This window comes from Felis catus, chromosome D4 (genome assembly GCF_018350175.1).
Source record: "Felis catus isolate Fca126 chromosome D4, F.catus_Fca126_mat1.0, whole genome shotgun sequence".
NCBI classification, from domain to species: domain Eukaryota; kingdom Metazoa; phylum Chordata; class Mammalia; order Carnivora; family Felidae; genus Felis; species Felis catus.
Window position 1 is genome coordinate 10,296,017 of NC_058380.1, and position 24,648 is coordinate 10,320,664.

At 46.8% G+C, this 24,648-nt stretch overlaps 1 protein-coding gene across 2 annotated transcripts in view; it reads right to left on the reverse strand.

Moving 5' to 3' along the window:
- The window catches only part of DMRT1 (doublesex and mab-3 related transcription factor 1), a 112,033-nt gene that overhangs the window by 39,627 nt on the left and 47,758 nt on the right, over positions 1 to 24,648 (reverse strand). Inside the window, exon 4 of one of the 2 annotated variants that reach the window (XM_023243314.1) lies at positions 5,411 to 5,558. In XM_023243314.1, coding sequence (XP_023099082.1) covers positions 5,411 to 5,558 — 148 coding nt within the window. The remainder of the gene's footprint in view (positions 1 to 5,410; positions 5,559 to 24,648) is intronic. The other variant, XM_023243315.2, reaches the window with a different exon arrangement.

The following is a 24,648-nucleotide window of genomic DNA, read 5'->3' on the forward strand; positions in this document are numbered from 1 at the left end:
ACCCTCATACACTGGTGGGAACATGCAATGGCGTGGCAGAGGAGTTCGACAGGTCCTCAAAAAGTTAAACACAGACTTATACGATCTAGCAATTCCGCTGCTGAGGATGTACTCGGAAGAGCTGAAAACGGGTCTTCAAATAAAGAACACGAAGATTCCCGGCGGTGCTATTCACAATAACCAGTAAAAGGTACTAACAACCCAAATGTCCATCAACTGATGAACAGAAGACGACGTGGTTTAGTCACACAATGGACTCTCAGTAGGCCATAAAAAGGAGTGAAGTACTTACTACCTGTCACAACGTGGAAGAACCCTGAAAATGTTACGCAAAGGGAAAGAAGCCAGTCACAAAATACCACATGTTGTACGATTCCCATGAACCTTCCGAATAGGCAAGTCCATTAAGACAGAAAGCAAATTTGTGGTTGCCAGGGCGCTGGGGGTGGGGGGAGTAGGGTTGAGTAAGGGAAGACCACTTAGTGGGTATGGGATTTCCTTCTGGGGAGATAAAGATGCCTTTGAACTAAATAAAGGTCATGGCTGCTGAACACTGCAAAGGTCCTAAGCGCCACTTAATTGTATACTTCAAAATGGTGAATCGTTAATTTTATGACAGGTGGATTGTGCTTCCAAAACAAACAAACAAACAAACAAACAAATAAACAAACAAATGAATTCCTAGAAAAAGGAAGGACAAAAAAATTCAAGCCTCAAGTTTCAGGTGAGAGTCAACAGACATAAAATCGCTGTGTCAAACTAAGTTTTTGTTTGCTTTTAGGTCCTTTGCTTACCTCTCCTTAACCAGTAACTCAGCACTCACAGCTGCCTCCCCCCCATCCCATCTGGTCTTGCTGACTCAACACCCTGCCATGGAACCTGCTGGCGGTGGCCCTGCCCCACACACCCCGTACCAGCAAACTTCCCTCCACGAGGATCACTCCCGTCAGCTCACAAACCCGTCTCCTTTCTTCGAAAAAGACAGAAAGATCTTCCTTGAACTCCGCTCCCCTCCCGCGGCTAGCCCACGTCACTTCTGCCCTCCCAGCAGAACTCCCTGAAGACCTGTCTGTGCCCAGCCTGGGGGGCCCCCAACCTTCTCTCCCACGCACTCCCGAATGCAGTCCGGCTTTGGTTCCCACCTCCAACCCCGCTGGCCTCGGTCCCCCATCATTTCTACCTCCCAACAGCCAGTGGTCGATCCCAGCCCTCATCTGACCCACCAACTTCCGTGGCTCTGCTCAATGCATCATTGTCTTCGCATGGCTTCCAAGATAGCAATCCCCGTGAGCTCTCCCCCCACCCCACGGGCTGCTCCTGTCACGATCTCCTTCACTGGTCCTCTTCGTATGCGACGCACCTGCGGAGACTGGAGGGCCCTGGGGCTCCAACTTCCATCATTCGTTCTGCTCTGTCTACACTCGCTTCCCTGGGGGCTGTCATCACACTGGCTTCAAGGAACACTGAGGCACGGAACTCGCAGGGTTTTTTTTTTTGTAAGTTTTTTTTTTAATGTTTATTTACTTTTTCAGAGAGAGAGAGAGAGAGAGAGACAGAGTTTGAGAGGGGGAGGGCCAGACAGGGAGGGAGACACAGAATGTGACGCAGGCTCCGGGCTCTGAGCTGTCAGCACAGAGCCCGACCTTCCCACAGCTGTGAGGTCATGACCTGAGCTGAAGTCGAATGCGTAAGTGACTGAGCCACCCAGGCGCCCCACTCGCAGGTTTTTTTATTTCCAGCAACGGTCTCTCAACTTGGGACTTCATACATCCAATTCCTACTGGACGATCCACTCGGATGACTCATGAACATCTCTAACTTCCTATGTGCAGAATTCAAGTCCTAGCTCCCCACAAACCTCTTTTTCCCACGGTCTTCTTTACCTCAATAAATGGAAACTCCTGGGTCAGGTCAGAACTTAGGGAGTCCTCCCTCACTTCCCCCTTGCTGGCCCATCCCAAATCCATGAGCAAATCCTGCTGGTTCTCTCTCCAAAACGGATCTAGAATGAAACCACCTGCCTCACCACCACACTCCCACCCTGACCAAGCCACTGCCACCTTCTGCGACGATTATGACAACTTCTGCCGCCCCCCCGCCTTCACCTTCATCCCTACCGTCTGTTCTTACGCAGCTGCGAGCGCGATATTCCAAAACCACAAAACAGACATATCTCCCATGTCACCTCTTCACTGGAACTCCATGGCTTCTCGTGTCACTTGAAATAAAAGCCAAAGTGCTCGCGGTGGCTTACAAAGTCCTACACCACGACCAGGCCTCGCCGTCTCTCTGATCTACCTCCTGACATGGAGTCAGGACATGGAAAGGGGAAGAAATGCTTCCTAGCTTTTTGACAAAGAAAGCCATTAAACAGCAACACAGGAAAATGGAAACTTTCCCTGTAATCCTCCCCCACACACAGTCTATTCATACGTTGCAATCTGCAGCAAAAGCAGACGAAAACTTTGAACCGGGACTCATTTAAGCGGTACAGAGGTTAAGCTTGTCTTGAAAGAAACTGAAGAGGGGTGACTGGGTGGCTCGGTCAGTTAAGCACCCGATTCGGCTCAGGTCATGATCACAGTTTGTGAGTTTGAGCCTCGCACTGGGCTCTGTGCTGACAGCTCAGAGCCTGGAGCCTGCTTCGGATTCTGGGTCTCCCTCTCTGTCTGCCCTTCTCCCCCACTCGTCTCTCTCTCTCTCTCTCTCTCTCTCTCTCTCTCCCTCCTCTCTTAAAAATAAAACATTAAAAAAATTTTTTTTAATGTTTTATTTCTGAGACAAAGAGAGACAGAAAATGAGCAGTGGAGGGGCAGAGAGAGAGGGAGACACAGAATCCTAAGCAGGATCCAGGCTCTGAGCTGTCAGCACAGAGCCCGACGTGGGGCTTGAGCTCACAAACCACAAGATCATGACCTGAGCTGAAGTCGGACACTTAGCCAACTGAGCCACCCAGGCACCCCTCAAAAATACACATTTGAAAAAAAAGAAACTGAAGAAAAATTTAATTTAATGGACAAATGTATACTTTAAACATTAAACCTACTGCAAACCAACCAACTTTTCTCATTACTTACAAGTCCCCACTTAGATCTTCCAATCATATCTTATTAACTCAACCGATCAAAGGATCTCAACTCAAACCTGACAGGAGTGAGAAACGCAACTGGCTGATGGCCAGCCTCTGCCACCTTGTCACAAGTGAACACACGGCTGCCCCTACCCCCGCCCACTGCACCCTGCCGCCAGCCTCAGCCCCACTTGGCAAAAGGGCCTACGTTGCCCCAAGTGCTTCCTGCTTGTGTCAGTGCTGACGGTAAAACTGAGGATCCATTGTTCCAAGAGATAACGCCTAGGGTGCCCTTGGTGGCCCCCAAACACAACTTCCTCTTCCCTTCCACCTGCTCTGTAAACACTGCATGCAACGCAGAAGCCCCAAATACCAGGCGTTTGGAAGTCATGAAGCCGCACGTCTTTAAAAAATTAGCTGACATGTAGATTTTCTATGAATTCACATTCTCCTGCTCCATGGCAACTGGAAAGCAGAGGTTACTGAGTTTCACTGTGGCCCTTCCCAGCTGAGCCCCTCCTGTGGGAAGCTCCACCCTCCTGATTAATTAGTGGTGAGTGGGCGGGGCGCCAGAAGTGCAAGTCTGAGGCCTCCTCTCACTTTCAAGCCCAAGTATCACCAGCGAAGTTGTAACCAATCCTCACGGTTATTCACACAGTTATTTCCCTCTAAGCGCTGGTCCTTCAGGTCCTGGACTGTAACCTCTCTCCTTCTGAGCCTCTGCCTTTGCTGCCATAAATTCAAAAACCCCCTGCTCCTCCTCAGAGCTGTCCCTCTCCGCTCTAATAAATTTCCTCTTATCTTTTTATCTTCCTGCCCTGCTCTGAATTTACACCTTTCTCTCATGAGTGTGAGTGGCTTCTGAAAATATTCCATTATTCCAGGAGCAAGAAGCTCAGGCAATCTCTTCCTGGAAGTAGGTTTCGCTCCTAATTTTCTGTACGAACGAACGTTTCTTTAACTGCTTCATCGCTAAATTCTGCGCTGACTCCATCAGACAAGGAGTTAGGATCCTGACCCTTTAGGCTGGTATTTCTTTACAGAGCGAGCTCACTTAAAAAATAATACCTGATTCATTTATTCATTCATTCATCCACTGGCTCAACCAATCAACAACAAATAAAAGGCATCATAGCAGGTAAAAAGGTATGTAACATGTGTTCGCTGTCCCCAAAGAGCTTAAAATCCAGAAAAATACATAGAATCAGAGACAGTAAGAAAGAAGGACCATCTGGGCATACGTTCTATGGTATGAATATTTATAATACAGAGTTGTGTTTGTACACTCCTGACAAGAGTCAAAGTAAAAAAAAAAAAAAAATCAACGTGTACTTCCATCCGTCTATAGTTCAAAGTGATCGGTTCCCTTGTACTCTATATTCAACATTAATGAAGTCCTCTATTTCATCTTGGTATGGCAAATAAAGTATAAATTGCCCACCTTTTTTAGACTTGTTTTGAAGTTGGAAATCAAAGCATGGTTCTGATTCTCCTTCCCTAAACACTTGCTTTACCAAGAGAGTCAAGTTATTTTGTAGACGGTCAAGTTATTTTGAAAACCTCTCTTTTTATGTAGTACAGGGTGGGTTCCAAGAGTCGATTTACTACCACACCACTTGCTACTGCCCTGATTTCTACTTCTGCCTTGAATGTATACGCGTCTCACTTTCCTAGGTCAAAAGATAAAGCTTAAATATAAAGATCTTAAAAATGGGGTCTGGAAACAGCCGCCATGAGAGACCTGCCCATCTTCAACAGTGTAAATACTGGGGAGAAGGTTAAAATTGAAGTTGAGGAACTGTGTATTTCAAAGTGCTTTGGCTCATTAAAGTCATTTTTATTTTAAAGCCTTTATACCAGAGTTATTTGCATTGCTACTGCATAAACTCTGAGGCCTATGGTATTCAAAAATGTTTTATTATTCTATTTGCTCCCCCAAAAGATGAATACGCCTTCAATTTGAGAATGGAAAAGTTTTGGAAAACAGGTATTCAGCACACAGAAACACTTCGCCAAAAATGATCAGGATTTGAACCACGGTTTCCTTTGAGTTTGTATTTCATATTGATCCTCCTGAAAATATATCTGTTAGCTTCTGATGGGAGGGAGGCTCTCACTGTATTCTTGGCACTCCAAGTATTGAGAAAAGAATCATGTGGTATTAATTTAGAGAAGCAAAAACATCCCACAACTAAAAGCTGTAAAGAATACTCACAGAGGAGGCACAGTGATCTTCCAAGGGCTCCTGACCGGCAAGCCCTCGGAGAGGTCTAGAGAGCCGGCCTTGGACGCTCGGCCTCCCTCCACCCCAATCCAGGCTCTGCACAACCGGGCACCTACCGCTTGCTTTGGCTTCCGAGTAAGAGGGGCCGTCCTCAAAAGTGAAGATCTGGGACACGCTCTGGCCCAGGTAGGAGGGAGGCGGGTAGTAAGAATGCATTCTGTACTGCGAGCTCATTGGGTGGCGGTTCTCCGAGTTCTTCATCTGCTTGAGAAAAAAAGAAAGGCGACGTTGAGCCCAAAGCTGCATTTTACAATTATTACAAGACCTGCCTATAAGGGGAATAGCCCACTGATGCTGGGAGTATCCTCAACCATGAACAGAGCATGGACCCCAGCTATACTAAGGATGTGTGCATCCTCACAGTGCCTCTTCTATCTTGGGGTCCCTACTAGAGCTCCCCTAAAGCCCCACTTAGTCACATGATACTCAATTAACCAGCACTACGGAAAACACACCAATAGAGAGGAGACAGCACGGCGTAGGAGCTGGCTCGTCGCTGTAACTCCGTCTAACTTATTTGGCCAGGAGCCTCACGTGTAAACCTGGCATCTTACCTTGGGTTAGCTCACGGTATTCAGAGAAAAAGAATATTTTAGAGGCGCCTGGGTGGCTCAGGTCATGATCTCACGGTTCAGGAGCTGGAACCTTCTTTGGATTCTGTGTCTCCCTCTCTCTGCCCCTCCCCTGCTTGCGCACTCTCTCTCTCTCTCAAAAATATTTAAGAGAATATTTTTAAAAAGACAACACACAAAGCATGTGTAAGGGTAAGCTGTTGTCATCACGATGGTGATGTGCTGGATACTGTCCTCAACGTCTGTTCCCACCCTGTTCCATGCTCTTCCTGCAGCAAGAAACCCAAGTGTGGGATCTCCGCTTCCCAGACCCTCCTGTCACCAGGGTTCTGGAGGTGAGGCGGATTCTGCAAACCGGACATGCAGTGATACGTGGAGGGCAGAAGGCAGGCACGTGCCGTCCCCTCCAGCAGCGGTGGCAGCAAGCCTCAGCGGTCATGTGTCTTTATGGCAACCGGACTCTGTCTTTGGGACAGTGAGGCAGCTTTTAACTAAGGAACAGCACCCCATCGCTTCCTGACCTCTCACTCAAAGACTTAAAAGGGCCCCCCTTCTGCTTTCTCAACACTTCCTGGCCATTTCCACAAACATGGAGACCTGTTCTGTTTCCCGCATGGCCCCTGGAACAGACACTGAGCTTTACACATGTGATCGTTATCTCCCCAGCAAGAACAGCTAGACTTCAATGATTTATACTGCATTTAAAAAATTAAACTTAGGGGCACCTGGGTGGCTCAAGTCAGTTAAGCTTTCGACTTCAGCTCAGGTCATGATCTCACGGCCTAGGAGTTCAAGCCCCGCATCAGGCTCTCTCTCTGTCAGCACAGAGCCTGCTTCAGATCCTCTGTCTCCCTTGCTCCCTGCCGCTCCCCTGCTCACACGCTATCTCAACAATAAACAAAAAAATTAAATTTAGGTGACATTAACTTTATTTAAAAGTCAATTTAAGGGAACGTTCAGGAAAAATCAATATTGTCCAAGGATTAAAGGGTACTTTCAAAATCATGTCTTTCAATCAAATAAATCATACTAACATGACAGAGGCTGGCAGGGTTCCTCAAGATTATCTATGAATGTTAAATTTTGGACAGTTTTCCAATTACTACAGGCCTACGTGTACTTTGAGTGTTTGACACGGAAAGGCCAGAGTTCCTAACCTTCTGTCTGCCGATTTGAGAAGCTCAAGGGACTCATTTTTGCCCCTCCCAAGTGCCCCCCCCCCCAGCACAAATGAATGCTCTGATGGGCACATTACTTCTTGGAGAAGCCCAGAAGACTCTATTCTGGTTGATTAATTTCTTTCAACTGAAGTTTTCTGGGAAGTTCCCTTTACTCTTTCCAGTTTGTTTCCCTGAAGCATATGAAACAGTATCTCTCCTAGCTCAGTCACCCAATTTTCATCTTCTACCTTCACCTAAGTCCTTACTAAGAGGGCAAGCAAGCCATACTTGGAAATAGGCAAAGGGGGAAAATTGGCTGCCCTTAATGAGCAGCCCACATCAGGAGAGCAATTAAGGGGCCATGAAATCATTTAGGAGGGTGGTGACAATCAGCAGTCACCTAACTGCACAGCACCCAGTTATCAGTTAAACCAGTGCATCCCAGGGCTCTCTTCCTGGGCATGCAAATGGCCTGAGGCTAAGTGGATCCTGATTCAGTAAATATGGGGCGGGGCCTCAGTCTGGCACAGTCCCAGGAGATGCTGATTCTGCTGGCTCAAAACTCTCACTTTGGTGACCAGGGACTAGAGCAAATGATACATTCTCTCCTACTTCACACCTGTAAGAGGCCAGCGACCAACACGGTTTACAACCATCAACTTTCCGCTTGAGCTGAGGGAGGATGGAAACCAAGTAAAGAGCACTTTTCACTGTTTTTCTTTTCATACGTGAGATTCCTCGGCGTGAAAGGAATCTTTTCAGGGGTCTGCTGCCATCTAGAATCGCTGCAGTGGTGGTAACAACCTCAAACAATCTTCAAACCCTCAAATAGCCGTTTCTGCCTCTACACACTTCCCTCAAGTCAATTACACAGTCTAAGTAATGAACACTGAATGGGAAGCCAGGGGTCAGCTTTAGAGCACAAAGCGCCATCATACACACGATGAAGCCTCCTCACCACCCACTCCAGGCACGGAGCTGGTGACATCTCCTCCCGGTGTGACAACATCTGCAAGTCAGTTCTTCAAGAAAAATGCTTTTCAATTTTCCCAGTGTACAAGTAAACCGACAGTACTTGAACCTGCTGGCTCTGCAAAATGCTGGATTTTTTTTTCTTCTACTGGGAATTTGTATAAAGCCTCTTTTCAAAACGTTTGAAAAATGTTCACTATGAGTCTACAGCAGGGATCAGCATGCCTTTTTTTTTTTTTTTTTTTTTTGGTAAATGGCCAAACAGGAAATATTTAAGGCTTTGCAAACAGCATGGTCCCTAGACAACTGGTAAATGAATGAACATGGCTATGTTCCTATAAAACTTTATTCATAAAAAGGCACGCCTGGGTCACAACCTTCACTCCCACTGGAGGAGTGGGAGGAGATCACCTAGCACTGATGCCTGGGCTCCACCCCTAGAGTGTCTGATTTCAGTGATCTGGGAGGTGGCCCGGCCTTGGGCTATTTCAAAGCTCCCCAGGTAATTCTAATGTAACACCAAGACTGAGAAGCAGTGTCCTAGATGTACTGACATATCTCCTACGCCCCCAAGAAGTGTGAAACCCCAACATCTCCAGTATTAAGTAAAAAAGGCAAAAGGTCAAGTCTGATAGATAGGTCAACTGCTGCCAATTTCAAGTTGCATATTATTTGAAAAGAAATTCAAATAAACTGTAGTGTTTTTCTTCTTTCGAAAAGAGCTTACCGAAAGATAAACACATTTCAAACCCATGCACGTCTGTTTTCCTTTAATGCCTCTTCTGTTTTTAGAAAGCACCTGATAACAAGGATTATTTGGAAATAGAAAAGGACTGATTTGATCTCAAACATTCGATTTTCCTAATGAATCCCAAGATCACTGAGCTATAAAAGACTGTGAGGAAAAGAGAAAGATACAAAGGGTCAGACTCCATTTGAGGTTATTAAAATGTGAATTTTCTGAAGCCATTTATCACTTCAGCCACATCCAACATGAAGAATAATCCACAAATAACCATCCATGTGATCTCTGGACATAAGGCTGTAGACTTGTATGTACAGCTGGCTCTTGAACAGGACAGCGGGTTAGGGGTGCCAACTCCCTGTGCAGTTGAAAATCCACATATAACTTCTCACTCTCCCCAAATTTAACTACTAAATAGCTTACTGTTGACTGGAAGTCCTACCCATAACATAAATAGCAAATTAATACACATAAACTGTATTCTTAGAATGAAGAAAGCTAGGAGAAAGAAAATGCTATTAAGAAAACACAAGGAGGGGTGCCTGGGTGGCTCAGTTGGCTGGGCGTCTGACTTCGGCTCAGGTCATGATCTCGTGGTTCATGAGTTCAAGCCCCACATGGGGCTCTGCTCTGACAGCTTGGAGCCTGGAGCCTGCTTCAGATTCTGCGTCTCCCTCTCTCTCTACCCCTGCCCCACTCATGCTCTCTCTCAAAAATAAATAAACACACAAAAAAAATTAAAAAAAAGTAAAACACAAGGAAAAGAAAACACATTTACAGGACAGTATTGTGTTTCTCACAACAAAGTCGCACATAAGTGGACTCATGCAGTGCAAACCCCCAGTGCGGTTCAAGCATCAACTGTAGTATTTCTAAGTCCATTTGTTACCCTCTGAAACCTGAAGCTAAAATCGAATTGTGATTTGTCCAGAAAAAGGAGTGGCAGAATGAGATTTAAAACTGTATATCCCGGGCACCTAGATGGCTCAGCTGGTTAAGTGTCAGACTCTGGATTTGGGCTCAGGTCATGATCTCATGGTTCATGGGTTCTAGCCCAGCTGCGCTGAGAGTGCAGGGCCTGCTTGGGTCTCTCTCTCTCCCCCTCCCTCACTCACGTACTCTCTCTCTCAAAATATATAAACCTAAAAATAAATTAAAACTCTAGTTCCCTTCTAACTCAAAAACAAACAAACAAAAAACCACCACAACCTTGGCTGCTTTCAGATTAGACAAATGGGTAAAAGAAGGAAATGTTGGGGAAACCTGCTTTACTCTAAGCCGGTAATGCTCAACTGGGGGCAATCTGTCCTCCAGGGGACACCTGGCAAAGTGGGGAGACACTTGTGAGTCACAGTTGGGGGGGGTGGCGAGGAGAAGGGTGTGCTGTGGCATCTGGTGAGGAGAGACCGGGTGCTGCGATACACAGGCCAGCCCCGCACAACAAGAATTATCCGGCCCCACATTTCACGGAGGGCCAAGGGTGAGAAAACCCGCTTTAGACTAGCCTAGTCCCCGCCCTCCCTGCCCTCCCCCACACCTCCAGCTGAAACAGCAAAGTTCTACCGAAGGATAGAAGTTGTACAAGTTGCACACAAACGAGAGGAAGCGTTCAGTTCTGCTTAAAGGATATAATTTTTTCCGCTTCATGCAGTGCTACCTTGTTTCTTCTCAAGGTTTTATTTTTTATTCCTTTAAATTAAACACTCAAACCAAGGAAAACCTAAAACCCCAGTATTCCGGTGAATTACGACTCCCATGATTATTAGCATGTGCTAGCCGGCCAGCAAGAGGCATGTTTTATAATCTTATTACCCACCCCAAGTCTCTGAACCAGAGTGTGACCTACAGATAGGAGCTGGGCTGGCGGGGAACGTGCATGATGCTAGTATTAACCCCGGAGGAAAACCTAAGAGCTTTGGGTTTTATTTTATTAAACCGTGGAGGACACGCAGCGCAGTAAATCTGAACCACAGGTTTCCTTTTTATATACCTTAGTCACCCCTTTTTTATAGTAACAATAAAATCCCAACAAAACGTAAAAATATTAGACCCTACTTCCTGTAAAAAAAAAATAAAATTCCTCAACAGCACGCGCCAGTTGTCCGGGAGCGCGTCAGCCAGGAAGAGTCTGGTCTTACCCCGAGCCGAACACTCCATCCAGGCAACGGCTGGAAGAGGTTCGTGAAGACCAAACTGCGGTCTAGCTGTTCACGGAGCGTGGCTCAGCGGCAAAGCAGAGCTGGCCACGAAAGCGAACAGACTTCTCGAGAACCGTACGGGATCAAATTCCTAAGCGCAAGCTCCGATATTTAAGCCAATAATGAGAAGATGCCCTTGGCAGTGACGTGTGGCTTGCAGCCTTTTAAGCTGCAGAAGCCACATGTGGGACGGACCTCTGGTTTTACAAACAGAAATGTTTTTATGAAAAAGGTCAGGGTTCTTCACACACTGTGGAACTGCAGGTCTCCTGGTGACGCTAAGAGTGAAAGCTGGGGGGTGACTTTCGCCCTCATTAAAGGATTTCTTTATTATTTAAAAAAAATTTTTTTTTAATGTTAACTTATTTTTGAGAAAGAGAGAGAGAGACAGAGCGTGAGCAGGGGAGGGACAGAGAGGAAGACCCAGAACCCGAAACAGGCTCCAGGCTCTGAGCTGTCAGCACAGAGCCCGACACGGGGCTCGAACCCACGAACTGTGAGTTCATGACCTGAGCCGAAGTCAGACGCTTAACTCACTGAGCCACCCAGGCGCCCCTCTCCAGTTTTAGTATAAGCTTCTTTTCAAACCATCCAGAAGGGATGGCTGTTTCCAAGCTCACGTGATGGCACACTGTGAGCCCTCCTCGTTCACAGACCTTACCTGCACGGGCGCTTGACCCAAAGGGCAAGTGCCCGTTCACTTCCTAAAATGCACCTCATTTCATCCATCCTCTGCCATGCCACGCATCACAGGTGGCAAGAATTATTCTTAACATACGGGCTGAAAGTGATCGCTCTTACGCACCCATTTCCGAGATTACTGAAACGTTAACATGGCAAATGCTGACGGACTCATGACACAGCGGACTCCCTCCGGCTACAGCCCATCCTCCCCTCTTCCCTCCTGGTCTCTCCTGTCCTCTAGGGCTTTGTCTTCTCTCGCCTGCCTTCCTTAACTTCCTCCACTGAATCCACCTTGCCTTCTCTCCTCAGGGCTCATTCGGAATACCCTTCACCCCTCCCCAGCAGGAGGAAGACAAGGGGACAGCAGGCAGAGATTGGCCTTGAGCACACTCAGGCCTCTGTAAGAGATTCCCGCCAAGCCTGGGTGGACCCCTCCGGTAAACTGAGAGGGAATGGGTGGAGTTTGAGGGTCAGCACTTAAGAGGCTGAAGAAACTAGAGCTGTTCCTCCAAAAATGGAAGGAATGTTCATTCCTCAGAGAGGAGGGAGGAGAGAAGACAGAATAGGGTGACCATGCAGTACGGCAGAGCGGACAGGTGGGTTAAGAAAGGATACATTTGAGATGCTTGAAGCTGTGAACCCCACGATTCCCACAGCTCCAGAAGGTCCGTGACATAGGCAGAAGCCAACGAAGCTTGTGTAAGTGGGCTTTCTCAAAAAGAACGGAAGGAGCAGAGCTCAATGTCTGGATTAACACCAGACAGATTTCAGACACATGAGCAACAGCCGTAAGATGCACCAGGGAAGCAAGTCTTCTGTGTTTGGAAACTGATCACAAGAAGAGAAAGCAAGCTTCTCCCAACTCCCAGGAGGTCCTGGCGAGGGCACGGAAGATTCACACCACTCTTGTAGAAACTTTAAGGGGTGGACACCTGACAGGATATTAGGATCACGAGTGCGTTTATCAGTGGTCCATTATGCTTGTCCTGATTATACAAAACAATTAAGACAGAAAAAAAAAATTAAATTTTTTAAACTTGTGTTGTTCAATTGGTTGTTTTCATTTTATTTTATTTTTTTCAATTGCTTGTTTTCACCATCTGCGTCTGGGTGCTGATGGAACAAAGTTTACTCCTTGGAGAGTATTTTCCAAAATGCAGCACTCTGACCATCTGTGGGCCCCAAATAATTCAGCAGGTTGCAAGCAGCATTTTTAAAAAATAACAGGACAGAAATGAATGGAATGAAACAGAGTAGAACAGAAATCTGGCAATTCACTGTGCACAGTACGAATAAGAGATGCTGTACGAAAAGTTTCATTTTGTGTTTACATGTCTGTGTAAACAAATACTGGATCCCATCGTATAACATTTCTTACTGTGGGTCTCCACCTAAAATGCTTGAAAGGCATTGGTATATAAATCTGGTGAAAGGAAGCAAGGACTTTCAAAACCAGGTACACGGGGGTGCCTGGGGGGCTCAGTTGGTTAAGTGTCCGACTTTGGAGGTCATGGTCTCACAGCTTCCAAGTTTGAGCCCCACGTCCTGCTCTGTGCTGACAGCTCAGAGCCTGGAGCCTGCTTCAGGTTCTATGTGTGTGTCTCTCTCTGCTCTTCCCCTGCTCGCGCTGTCTCTCAAAAATAAATAAGCATTAAAAGAAAAATACGTACATATAAGAAAAAGCCCAATTTAAAAAATGGTTCCTTTTCCTACAACCTGGAAAAATTCAGATGCATTTAAGGGAGCTCAGAAAACAGAGAGGAGAGGTCTGTTTGCAGACAGTCTCTGGCCACAACGAGCCCAGTGCTTCCCTCATTTTCCCAAACTACACATCTATGCGGGATTATCTAGTTCCTGAGTCAACACTTACACATACGCTTTGATTCACAAATCTAAAACACAAACCCTGACTTTCCAAGTGAAGTCCTACAGAGCCAGACAGAAATGCATCATTTACGTAAAAGCTGATAGAAAATACGGCTTCAGTAAAGTAGCTGGTGGAAAAGGGCAGGAAAAGGTCTGTATTTTTATTTTGGGGCTGATAACTAGCCAGAAAGAGGACTCTCCGTTTTCTCTAACACGTCAAGTCTCTGGAAGCGTTAACACCTCTTAAGAAAAGAACTGGGGGCCTGTGATAGTGACATTCTTCAAGTAACTTTCTTGAGAAAATGTTGCTTCTTGACCACAGAACTAACGGACTTTCAGAGGAAGAAAGTAAATTTATTGAGAGATACTACACAGACCTGTCCTGTTTTCTCCTGAGTCCTCAAAGTAAAATAATCATTAGCATAAGAACTGCTCAGAGGGATCAAGTAACTCGTTTCCACTCATAAAGGGATTAAACAGAGAAGCAGGATCCAAACAAAGCAAATCCGCCCTGGAAGCTTCTACACTAAACCTCGCTTGCTTTTCCCACTAAATTAAGATGTCTGCTGATTATGAAGATCTACTCACTCACTGCCTTTGGCTTTTACCCGTTCTTCCTGTTTTCACTGCTCCAAGATCAAATAAACTTTTTTGAGGAGGGAGTCTGAAAATAAGAAAACATGCCTATAACCACACATTCAGGAACTTCGATTTTAGGACGGAAGCATTAGAATCGTCCATATCTGTTCCTATTTGATGGACAAACTTAATTAACCTTTGCTACTGTGTTCCAACCTACTGTTTTAGACAAAACTGGTGACCCACAAACAATATGTTACCATCAGAATCTCAACGGCGGTGACACCAAGAGATATAGCCCTATCAGCAGTATCGGGAAATAAGCCACTTGGATTAGCTGCTCTAGGAAATATGGATTCTATTCATGTCACACATGAGCTGTCAGAAACATTAGGATACTTTTAGCATAAATCAGCAGTGTGAAGGGTATCTTATGAGTGCTGAACATGATAGACGGCTTGGAGGGCAAGGGGAGACCGTCTGGGGCCACCTGCTACGTGTAAGCACACGCATATACTCACATACTCCGCCGGAGGTGGTATGAGAAACTCAAACGCAGGCTAGTGACGGTTGAGGGGCATACCCAACTCATGGGGGGTTAGTGGCACAGAACGGCCCCTCCGGAAGTATGATGGAGAGCCCACCTCTAAGTAACCAAAATGACACAAGAAGGACCAAAAATCTGTTTCCCTAAAGCATATAGAAGGTGGGGGAGGGGTGGCAGGATAGGACAGGATGCGGAGCCATAAAACCATGCTTAAGGACCAGATGTTTAGTCATTTCGATTTGGTTAATACTGTGAAGACACAGGAGTGTCCGCTTTCTCTAACGTCAAGACTCCGAAAATACTATTTAAGACACGCTATAACTAATGAGGTCTCATGAGACCTATCGTAAGACGTAAGAAAACATTGAACAGCTCTCAAGGCTTCTTGCAAGGGAAACCAAGAAATGCATATTGCCCGCTAGGAAGGCAGAGATACAATGGGAGCGGACGTGCCTCTACAGTCAGGTAAACCCCAGTTCAAACTCAACCCGCTTTCCCCCGCTTAGCAGCTGCGCGACACCAGCAAGTGACTTGTCTCCCGGAACGTCAGCTTCCTCATCCACAAAAGCGGGAGCAATCCCTGCAGGCTATGTTAAGGGTTAAGCGGGACAGAAGATATGAAAGCTGTCCCTGTGACATCTGTCCTGTCACGCCTACACCCTCCCTTCCCCCAAGGGGCGTCCCTCTGTGGGAGCATCGGTGGGATAGTGGTGGTCACACTCAAGGACCCCACTTTTGAGATGCTACCAAGTAACCCTGAGCCCTTTCACAGGTATGCCAGGGATGTGGTCACAAAGAGGGAGACAGACACACCCCTGGATGACATACTTAAGTATCTTAAGTACATAAAACTTTTGCTCGGTATTCAAAAGAAAACTCCATTCTCTCAATTTTTTCTACTTTTCAAATCTTAAAAAGTTGAAAATCTACCTGTTTCCTACATAGCCACTGTTACGTACAGAGTGAGAGAAAAAGAGAACAAAGAATGTTCCTTCAGGTTTTTAGAGTTTAGACCATTACTCAAGACAGGAGATTATGTGTCTTCCCTTCATTCTCCCGGGATTGGCTGATAAGAACTACTAACTGCCCAAGATAACGCTTGTGAGAAGGAAGGTGATGAAAAGGTGTGAGAAAACAAAACAAGGAGGTGATCCCTTTTGCCCTGTTTCTCAATCTTCCTGTGAACCCGCCTTCCCGGAGGGTGTGGATGGCCAGGGTGATGTCCACAGAGCACGGGGAGCAGCCTGTCCCGAGCGCAGGCAGTGAGGGGGTCTCCTCTCTGCAGAGAATGTTTAAAAAGTAATGAAACTCTGGGGTGCCGGGGCGGCTCAGTCAGTTAAACATCCGACTCTTCATCTCAGCTCAGGTCTTGATCACAGGGTTGTGAGTTCAAGACCCACAAAGGGGTCCGCACGCGATGAAACTCACTAAGTCAATCTGCTCTGAACTGTCACTATCCGATGGCAATTCCGAACAACAGCAGTGATGAAATCCTGGCCTCACCCCACCCTGCCCCCAGCACACCACTGCCCAGGTACCACATCACAGCCCTCCCCAGACTCCTCCAGACTCCATCACAGCAGCCATCAGAGAATTGCGTATATCCTAGTTCCCTGCGTGCTAGGACCTGGGGGGTGAGGGAGTCTAGCACAGTACATAGCTCCGGGGGCGGAGCCAGTATTCAATACATGAATTGTAACGAATAAATGAATAAATTTCTTCTACGTGCTCTGTAACATGATGGAGATTTCTCGATGGTAATTTTTTTAAGATTTTATTTTTAGGTCATCTCTACACCCAATGTGGGGTTCAAACACATGACCCCGAGATCAAAAGTCGCCATGCTTTACCAACTGAGCCGGCCAACCAGGTACCCTAGAGAGTTTTCATAACCTTAGTCTTTTGACCCTTCTACTGCCATATTCCTAATATACTTTTTTTTAAAAATAGGGCAAACCAGCCTCTGTTATGCATTCCCCTGATTTTGGTCTTTATTCAATTAATGAGGGACACTTAACCGGCCATGTACAAAATTTGTCTCACATTCACATCTGCTTCGGGGAAAAAAAAAAAATCAAAGCTACCAGGGAAAACATCAACAGATAAGATTTTGGCCACTGGCCCAACCAAATCAAATCTGAAAGCTTTCAAAAACTGTGATCTAATTATCTGGTTTCCAAGCAGATTACAGAATCCCCAAATGATGTATTATTTACTAACTTGATGCCACTGTGTCAGAGATCAGGTTGTGTAACAATCTCGCAACAGAATGATCACGTATTTCTTTCTGCCTCCGACTGAATAGGGAGTAGTCCCCGGGGTATGCCAGTCCATTGCAAAGTTCTCCAACTCAGTCCGGACCAGACTGAACTTAAAACGGAAATGTTGTACCCCAGGGCTCCTAAAACCCGAGATGACACTCCAGCTGGATTGTCTGGATGCCACTGGACCACTCCAGCCAGGGTGAGAAACAACCCATCAGGATGTTCAGGACCAACCCCGGCCGAAGATATTCTCAGAGTCAGAGCCGTCTGCCTCGGGGCCCAGGTTTCCAGAGCCCAATTCTGCTTTCTTCTGCCAATCACACATTTTCAACCCAAATGCTCAAAAGGGCCTGGCCTGTGCCCTGCTGCAGTTAGGAGAGATTCCTCAGCTTACCTCTCGCCATCTGTCTGGCTTCAGCATCTAGAATGCCCACCACCTCCCTCAGTTCTGTTCCAGACCCAGGGCCACCCAGCAGTACTGTCACTGTGGCCCCAACTCCTACAAATGAATGCCCTCGCGGAGGGATCCAAAGCAAGCAAGCCATCAAACGTTCATCATCTGTCAAACAAAACCGATTCTTTGAGTAAGGATGTAATCGACACCAGCTGACGGTCGTCAGAACCATCACTTGTAATCGTCTAAAATGAGACCAAACAGCAGCTCCTTTGTGAAAGTGCGTGTGAGCAAGGTGGCGGTTTAGAGGCCGGGAGACAGGACTGCATTCATCCAGGTTGCAGAGCTCTGGGGAGTCTCAGGAGCACCCCCCCCCCAACTGCTGCCGGCGCCCTCAGAGCTGGTGGCCAACAGAAGCTTGCTTCCCTCAGGACTGGGGGCGTGTTGTAAAGGCCAGGAGCACTGGAGTCATTATTTCTCCTTGAAAGAGAAGAATCTCAGGAAGAAGTGTGCTGCACAGGAGAAAGTTATAAATACGGCCAAGGTGTGACAGGCCACTTAAGGGAAAGTTCATAGTAGAGGCCATGTGGGCTCCAAACCTGGAGAAGCCGCACACCTTCCTTTCACTGGCTTTAAACTTTCCGAGGTGCGGGGCGCCTGGGTGGCTCAGTCAGTTAAGCCTCCGACTTCGGCTCAGGTCATGATTTTATAGTTCATGAGTTCGAGCCCCGTGTTGGGCTCTGTGCTGACGGCTCGGAGCCTGGAGGCTGCTTCATGTTCTGTGTCTCCCTTTCTCTCTGCCCCTCCCCCTCCTTCTCAAAAATAAACATTAACAAATAAAATTCAAACTTTCTGAGGTACGTAGTGACTTGTACGTTTTCTGAAATAGAAGATTCTCCAAGACGGGCCCTCCGACCCAACAGAGTCCTCACTCCACTGGACAGACAGCAGGGCCTACTTGGGGTGCATGGGAAGGGGTCCCACAGAATGCTGGGCATTCACAGGACTGCTGTAAAAAGGAAGAAAAAGACCAAAGCACTCTCCCTGTAAAGAGTCAAGCTGAGCGTTAAGTCGACACAATCGCTAAACGAAGCAGATGAAGACCCAGGGAACTTTGCTGTTGTCATGGTGACACAGTGACAGACGTTTCCAGACTCTGTCTGGACTGCAGAGACTGGCATGATGTAAAAGGGAAAGAGACGGGGAGGGGTAGGGACGGTGCTGCTGAGTGAGGGCATTTGCACAAAAAGAAATCCTGCCGCCTAATAGGATTTTATTTTTACAAAATGTTAGAAGAGCAGTCGCAATAAAAACAATTTTTTTAAAGTAAGCTCTACACCCAATATGGGACTTGAACTCACAACCCTGCAATCAAGAGTCGCATGCTCTTCTGACTGAGCCAGTCAGGTGTCCCTAAGAGCAATTTTTTAAATTGAATAGCTGAGCTTTAAGAAAAACTCACTTGGCCTGGGGCACCTGTATGGCTCAGTTGGTAAGAATCCGACTTTGGCTCAGGTCATGATCTCATAGTCCGTGGGCGCGAGCCCCCGTCAGGCTCTATGCTAAGAGCTCAGAGCCCGGAGCCTGCTTTGGATTCTGTGTCTCCCTCTCTCGCTGGCCCCCTTTCCCGCTCATGCTCTGTCTCTCTTTCTCGCTCTCAAAATAATAAGCATTAAAAAAAAAACAACAACAACTCACTTGTCCTTATTTTCCTCATTCCTCTGTAAAACCAGCACAGGTAACATCCTGCACAGATGACAGTGAACCGCTGGACACATTCCCAGTAAAATGAGGAACAAGAGGACACCAACATCCACGGCTAGTATCCAAACTGAGTATCACGCCAACGACATGTATCAGAACTGGAGGTATACAGGGGAAAACGGCAGTACCAATATTCTCCTGTATCTGACCCAGATACCCCAAAATAAGCAACTAGAAAATTATTACAATTACAGAGATCACAAAAGTGGCCAGATACAAAATAAGTATACCCCATCATAGCAATGGAAACTGTAATACTTTCTAAGTTTTAGTTTAACTTATTTATTCTTATTTTGAGAGAGGATGCACGCATACATGGGAGAAAACATGCACATGCGTGGGGGAGGGGCAGAGAGAGGGAGACAGAGAATCCCAAGCAGGCTCCATGCTGTCAGGTCAGAGCCCGACACAAGGCTCGATCTCACAACCCGTGAGATCACAACCTGAGCTGAAATCAAGAGTGGGATGACTTAACAGACTGAGCCGCCCAGGCGCCCTGAACCCATTAACACGTTCAGTCAACATAAACTTACATCTTTCTAATTCCCCTTTAAGAAACCTAATAAAGGGTGTTAGTGTTTACAGGCCAAGGCCATTACCGTATCTATTTTAATTACCTTTTCCTAAGGTAAGAAATTACTTTAAATATTTTAAACTATATTTGTTCTTATAGATTCTCTTGTGTCTGCTTGCAAACTTTGTCAATTTTTCTTCCCAGAGAAAAAAAGCAGTTAGTGTCCATCCACCAACAGACAGCGGCCAATAACCAGCTTGCTCGCAACAGGGAAGCCTAGGCGAGATTAACCTGCTGGCACGTTTGGATGACAGTTTGGAGCAGACAGCCTTGATCACAAGGCTCTGTACAGAGAGCACGTGAGCAAAGGCAGACAGCCCAGCTGGGGTCTGGCTCTCCTATAACCAGCTGTGTTCCTCAATCACTTCAACTTTCGCAGCTCACAACTATCCAGGAATCTGAGGTGCCCTGATGCGCATCATCCTGGGGTCCCTGACAGTACAGCTTGGTGGTCGAGGCAAACCCAGAAACTTATCTGAAGTCTGCTTCATCTTAAAAACCGAAATGGTGGTGCCTGGGTGGCTCAATCGGTTAAGCGTCAGACTCTTGATTTCAGTTAAGGTCATGGTCTCACGGTTCGGGAGTTTGAGTCCTGCGTCAGGCTCTGTGCTGACAGCACGGAGCATGCTTGGGATTCTCTCTCTTCCTCTCTCTTTGCCCCTCCTTCCCTCTCTCTCTCAAAATAAATAAATACACTTTAAAAAAAAACTGAAATGGATTTTGCATTCTACTGCCTTCTCTCTGATATGTTTTTTAAATTTAGGAATATCTTAAAATAATGACTATGACTTAGAATCGTCTCCCTGGGAACAAGAGCCAGGTCTGAGCCACCTGCAGCCCCTCCAGGACCCTCCAGGGTTGCTGTCCCCCACACAGCACACACTCCAGAAGTCACTTCCTCTCAACCTTTTGGCTAACAGGTTGTTCTCATGCTGAGCAACGCTAATGAAAAGAGGAAGCAGTGTGGAAACAGGGGCCCCATCAGGCTGCTCGCTGTGGGACAGAGAATATTATATGGTGGCTTGAACTGGCAGGGGCTTTTGTAAGACCCTGCCTGATGCTTTGGCCCCAGCCAATCAAAGGTACTAGAGCGCCATCCCAGGAACGCTCACAAGGGGGCGCCTTCTCTGTACTCCAAGTCCAGATCCCAGGATCTGGTTTCCTTCCTGCCTGGAGCTCAGTTTCAAACCCAGGGTTACGGAGATGATCCCCAACTTTCTGCCTCACTTTCCAGGTGGTAACAGCAGCCTTCCCCCAAGACCTGCTTTTCCCATTTTTGTCTGCTGGTTCAGTGGTAGGTCCCTAACACATAGCAGAATGCCCATGAGTGTTTATTTAAAAAACAAATGCATCCCACTAGGCGCGTAATCGTAAGTGGGCAACCCTAAAACAAGACATCTCAGACTGAGCCCAAAATCACCACCAGAAGGAACAAAATCACCTATGTTGTCATTCTGACCACCCCCGAACTGTGAGCAGCACAGGAGTCTACACATCTGGAGGCACCAGCTTCTGAAAGGCGATCGAGAGGTTGCCAGCCAGAGGGGCTGAAAGGAGATCCCAGGTACAGCTTCGAGTCCTCCCGTATTTATTTCTGCTCCCTTGATATGCACCTCTCCCTTGTCAACCTGGTACAACATGTTTATTTAAGAGATAATGTTGCCGTGGAGGAGTGCACAAGGCAATAAACAGCTTTTGCAGGCAATTAAATGCAGAAGTGAAATTGAGCTGCTGGTCAGTGGAACCAGCCATTCATCGTGAGTCTGTTCCAGTGTCACAAATGTTATTCCTGTTTCACAACAGGACAGGAATCTATGATTGGGCCACAAATCTCCAGAGGCTGGAGGCAGACCAAAAGCGATTAAAGCAGTTCTCCGCATGCAGGGCATTAACACGAAGGAGTCCTGAGCTTCTGGGATGCGGACCCAGCACGCTGTTCTATTTCCTTTAATAGATTTCGCACTTAGTAGGTGCTCTGTAATTATTTGTGGCTTGCTTGATTTTATAGGGACACTTACCGGAAGTCTCATCTTTACAATAAACTCAATGGCTACTTTCTGGCAAATAATTCAATACCCTCCCTATTACCTTTAAAAAATTAGGATTATCCCCACTTCCATCACTTTTTCTAGGATCAGAAAGGAGCTCTTGGTTGAAGAACATTCCCGCTGTTCCCCCACCCCCACCCCCCACACATGGATATACCCCGCAGTAAGGGGAGGGGGAGAACTAACAGAATGGGGACTTGATCCAGTGAGGAGTGAGGAAGGAAGTCAAGACAGTCTCTGGAGGAGATGTGCCAGGGTCAGACCAAGGGAGGAGGCAGTCAGGAGGGACTAGCACAGTCTGGCACACCTTCCACAAAGGAGATGAAAAGCAGGGTCACAATCAAGGGGGCACCCCCATGCCGTCCTCCCCCGGGAAGCTTCCAGCAGGAGGGAGCACAAGAGCAGAACCAGAGCACCCTCCCAAAACAGCGGGGCTGGGGCCCAGATGGCTGTTCCCGACGCTTCTGCCCTAACAACGTGGTTAAAAAGTGAGCCCTCTAGGGGTGCCTGGGTGGCTCAATAGGTTAAGGCTCTGACTTCAGCTCAGGTCACGATCTCACGGTCCATGAGCTTGAGTCCTGTGTCAGGCTCCGTGCTGACAGCTCGGAGCCTGAGGCCTGCTTCGGATTCTGTGTCTCCTTCTCTCTCTCTGCCCTTCCCCCACTCATACTCTGTCTCTCACAAGAATAAACGTTAAAAAAAATGTTTAAAAAAAAAGTGAGCCGTTTTGTTCCTTATTAAGAGCAATAGCGCTTACTAGTCATAAGTATTATGTGTAGGCATTCACCATTTAACTAATACTTCATAACACACACATCATAAACACGTGTTGCACCATTATGATTTCTGTCTGTGCTTCTCGTTTTCCATCTGCTGAGCAGAACACGTTTTTCCTCAACCCTGAAAAAATTATTCCACGTACATTCATACTTGGTCCATACTCACATGTCACAGTCTTTTAATACTAAAATGCGCCCTACATATACCCTATCTTGTCACAAAGGGGATCTGAGATCGCTAACTAAAATACATAGCAGCAGAAGGCTGAAAATTAGATAGATCTAAAAAATGATGATTAGTGAAAAGAAATAACCGCAGTCAACACAGGCATAGCACTTGCTGGTGTGCCCAGAAACGTCTACAGGCACTAATCACCTCACTCCAGCTGTTACACTGCCAGACGTATGCAGGCAACAATTCTCTGAAGGTGGTACCGTGCCCACTTTACAGACCAAAACAGAGAGACACAGAGACAATTTTGTGTTTTGCCCCAGGCTTCACAAACATTTAAATGCCAAGTCAGAAGTGAATATGGATCTTCCAGTATTCTCCTAAACCAACAGACCTGGTTTCTAGTCCAGGCTCTGCCATCAACTATCTGTGGGTGCGGAGTAAACCCCTTCAGCTTCAGACCTCCGTTCTCCCTGCACCAGGATGGGGTGAACTGGAGCTTCCTAAGACCCACTGCAGCTCTGATCGTCACTGGACTGATGGTCACCTGCCATTCTGCAAAGTGATGGCTTATTTACCTACGTTGGGTCTTGCACTTAGGAGTTTATTTCCAAGAGAACTAATTTTTGTGGGAATAACAACAGGGCTGTGAGTCCAGCTTGTGTTTGTATCGGTTACGAGGTTAATCCATAGACTCACACAGCGTCAGACTGAGGAGGGATGGAGACGCCACGCGGTCAAGCCCCTCATCTCAACTGTTAGGATCGTTTTCCAGGTTACACGAACACTGCAGGTGTGTCTAGATATGCTTTCCCGAGAAGCACATTCACAGGAGATTTGCAGGCCGATTCCAAAAGCAGCTTTCAGATAGCAGGGAATTCAGCATATTTTAAATGCTATTGCCGAGACGGTATATTTCAGGAAAGCTTCAGAGGCCCCATTCTCGGCCATCCGAAGTAACCACACGTCAGCACTGTTCCAGAAGTTTCTGCATATTTCCAACCTCCACAAGGGAGGAAAGAAAACCGGAAGACGATTCCAAGAAGACCCTCAATGTAAAGCAAAGCGCTTAGGTAGGAATTCTAAGCCCTAAAGAACTAGAGAGGACCTTGGTATTTATATTGATGGCAGTTTCCGTGGCCCGACCCAGTGATAACCAAACGCTGCTGAGAAACACCGTGGAACCAGACAGATCCACATTCAAACTCCAGCTCTCTTGTGTGGTGGCTGTGTGACCATGGACAAGTCAGCCCTCTGGGTCTCAGTGTCCTCCCCTGTAAAAAGCAGGCAACACGATCTGCCTCCTGGGCCTTGGAGGAAGACTCACCGCTCAGCAAATGCTAGCTGTCATGACTGGTGCCATTTCTAACTAAGAGGAAGGGGCATCAACCACAGTAGCAGAGAAGGACCTATTTCTGCAAAATAATTTGTTCCATGAGAATATATTACCAACAGCGACTGGAAATAAAAGGTCTTAAGCTCAGCCTTCCAGGAAGACAAACTATATGTTAAATGATGCCTCGGCGGGCGTCTCTACCTCTCTCCATAAGTGGCAGTGCTAGAGACAGCACGAACAGCATCAAAACTGCCTGTCCCCCAGGACTAAGAAAGTCTGGCCACGATTTTTCCTCCAGGTGTGGGAACCTGCCCTCCGGAGACTCTCTCTCTCCTTACACACAGCACCTGAGACATCTCTCCAAGACCAGGCAGTGATGCTGGTCTGCTGTCTTATAGGCCAGCTCAAGGATTCTGACAAGTAGACGTCTGACTTTATCGGAAAGCTCACCAAGAGTTGCCTGCCTTTCTCTCAGGAAACAGTTAAGTTTTTTTTTTCCCCCCTCATCCTTTTTCTCATAGGCCAACAGGTTCACAGAGCTGTCCTACTTTTATCCTTAAAGCCTAGAAGTAGCCAGAAAATCAGGACGCTCCAGCGGTAGTCTCTGCCTTGTGGGAATCTACAGGATACGCTGGTGTTT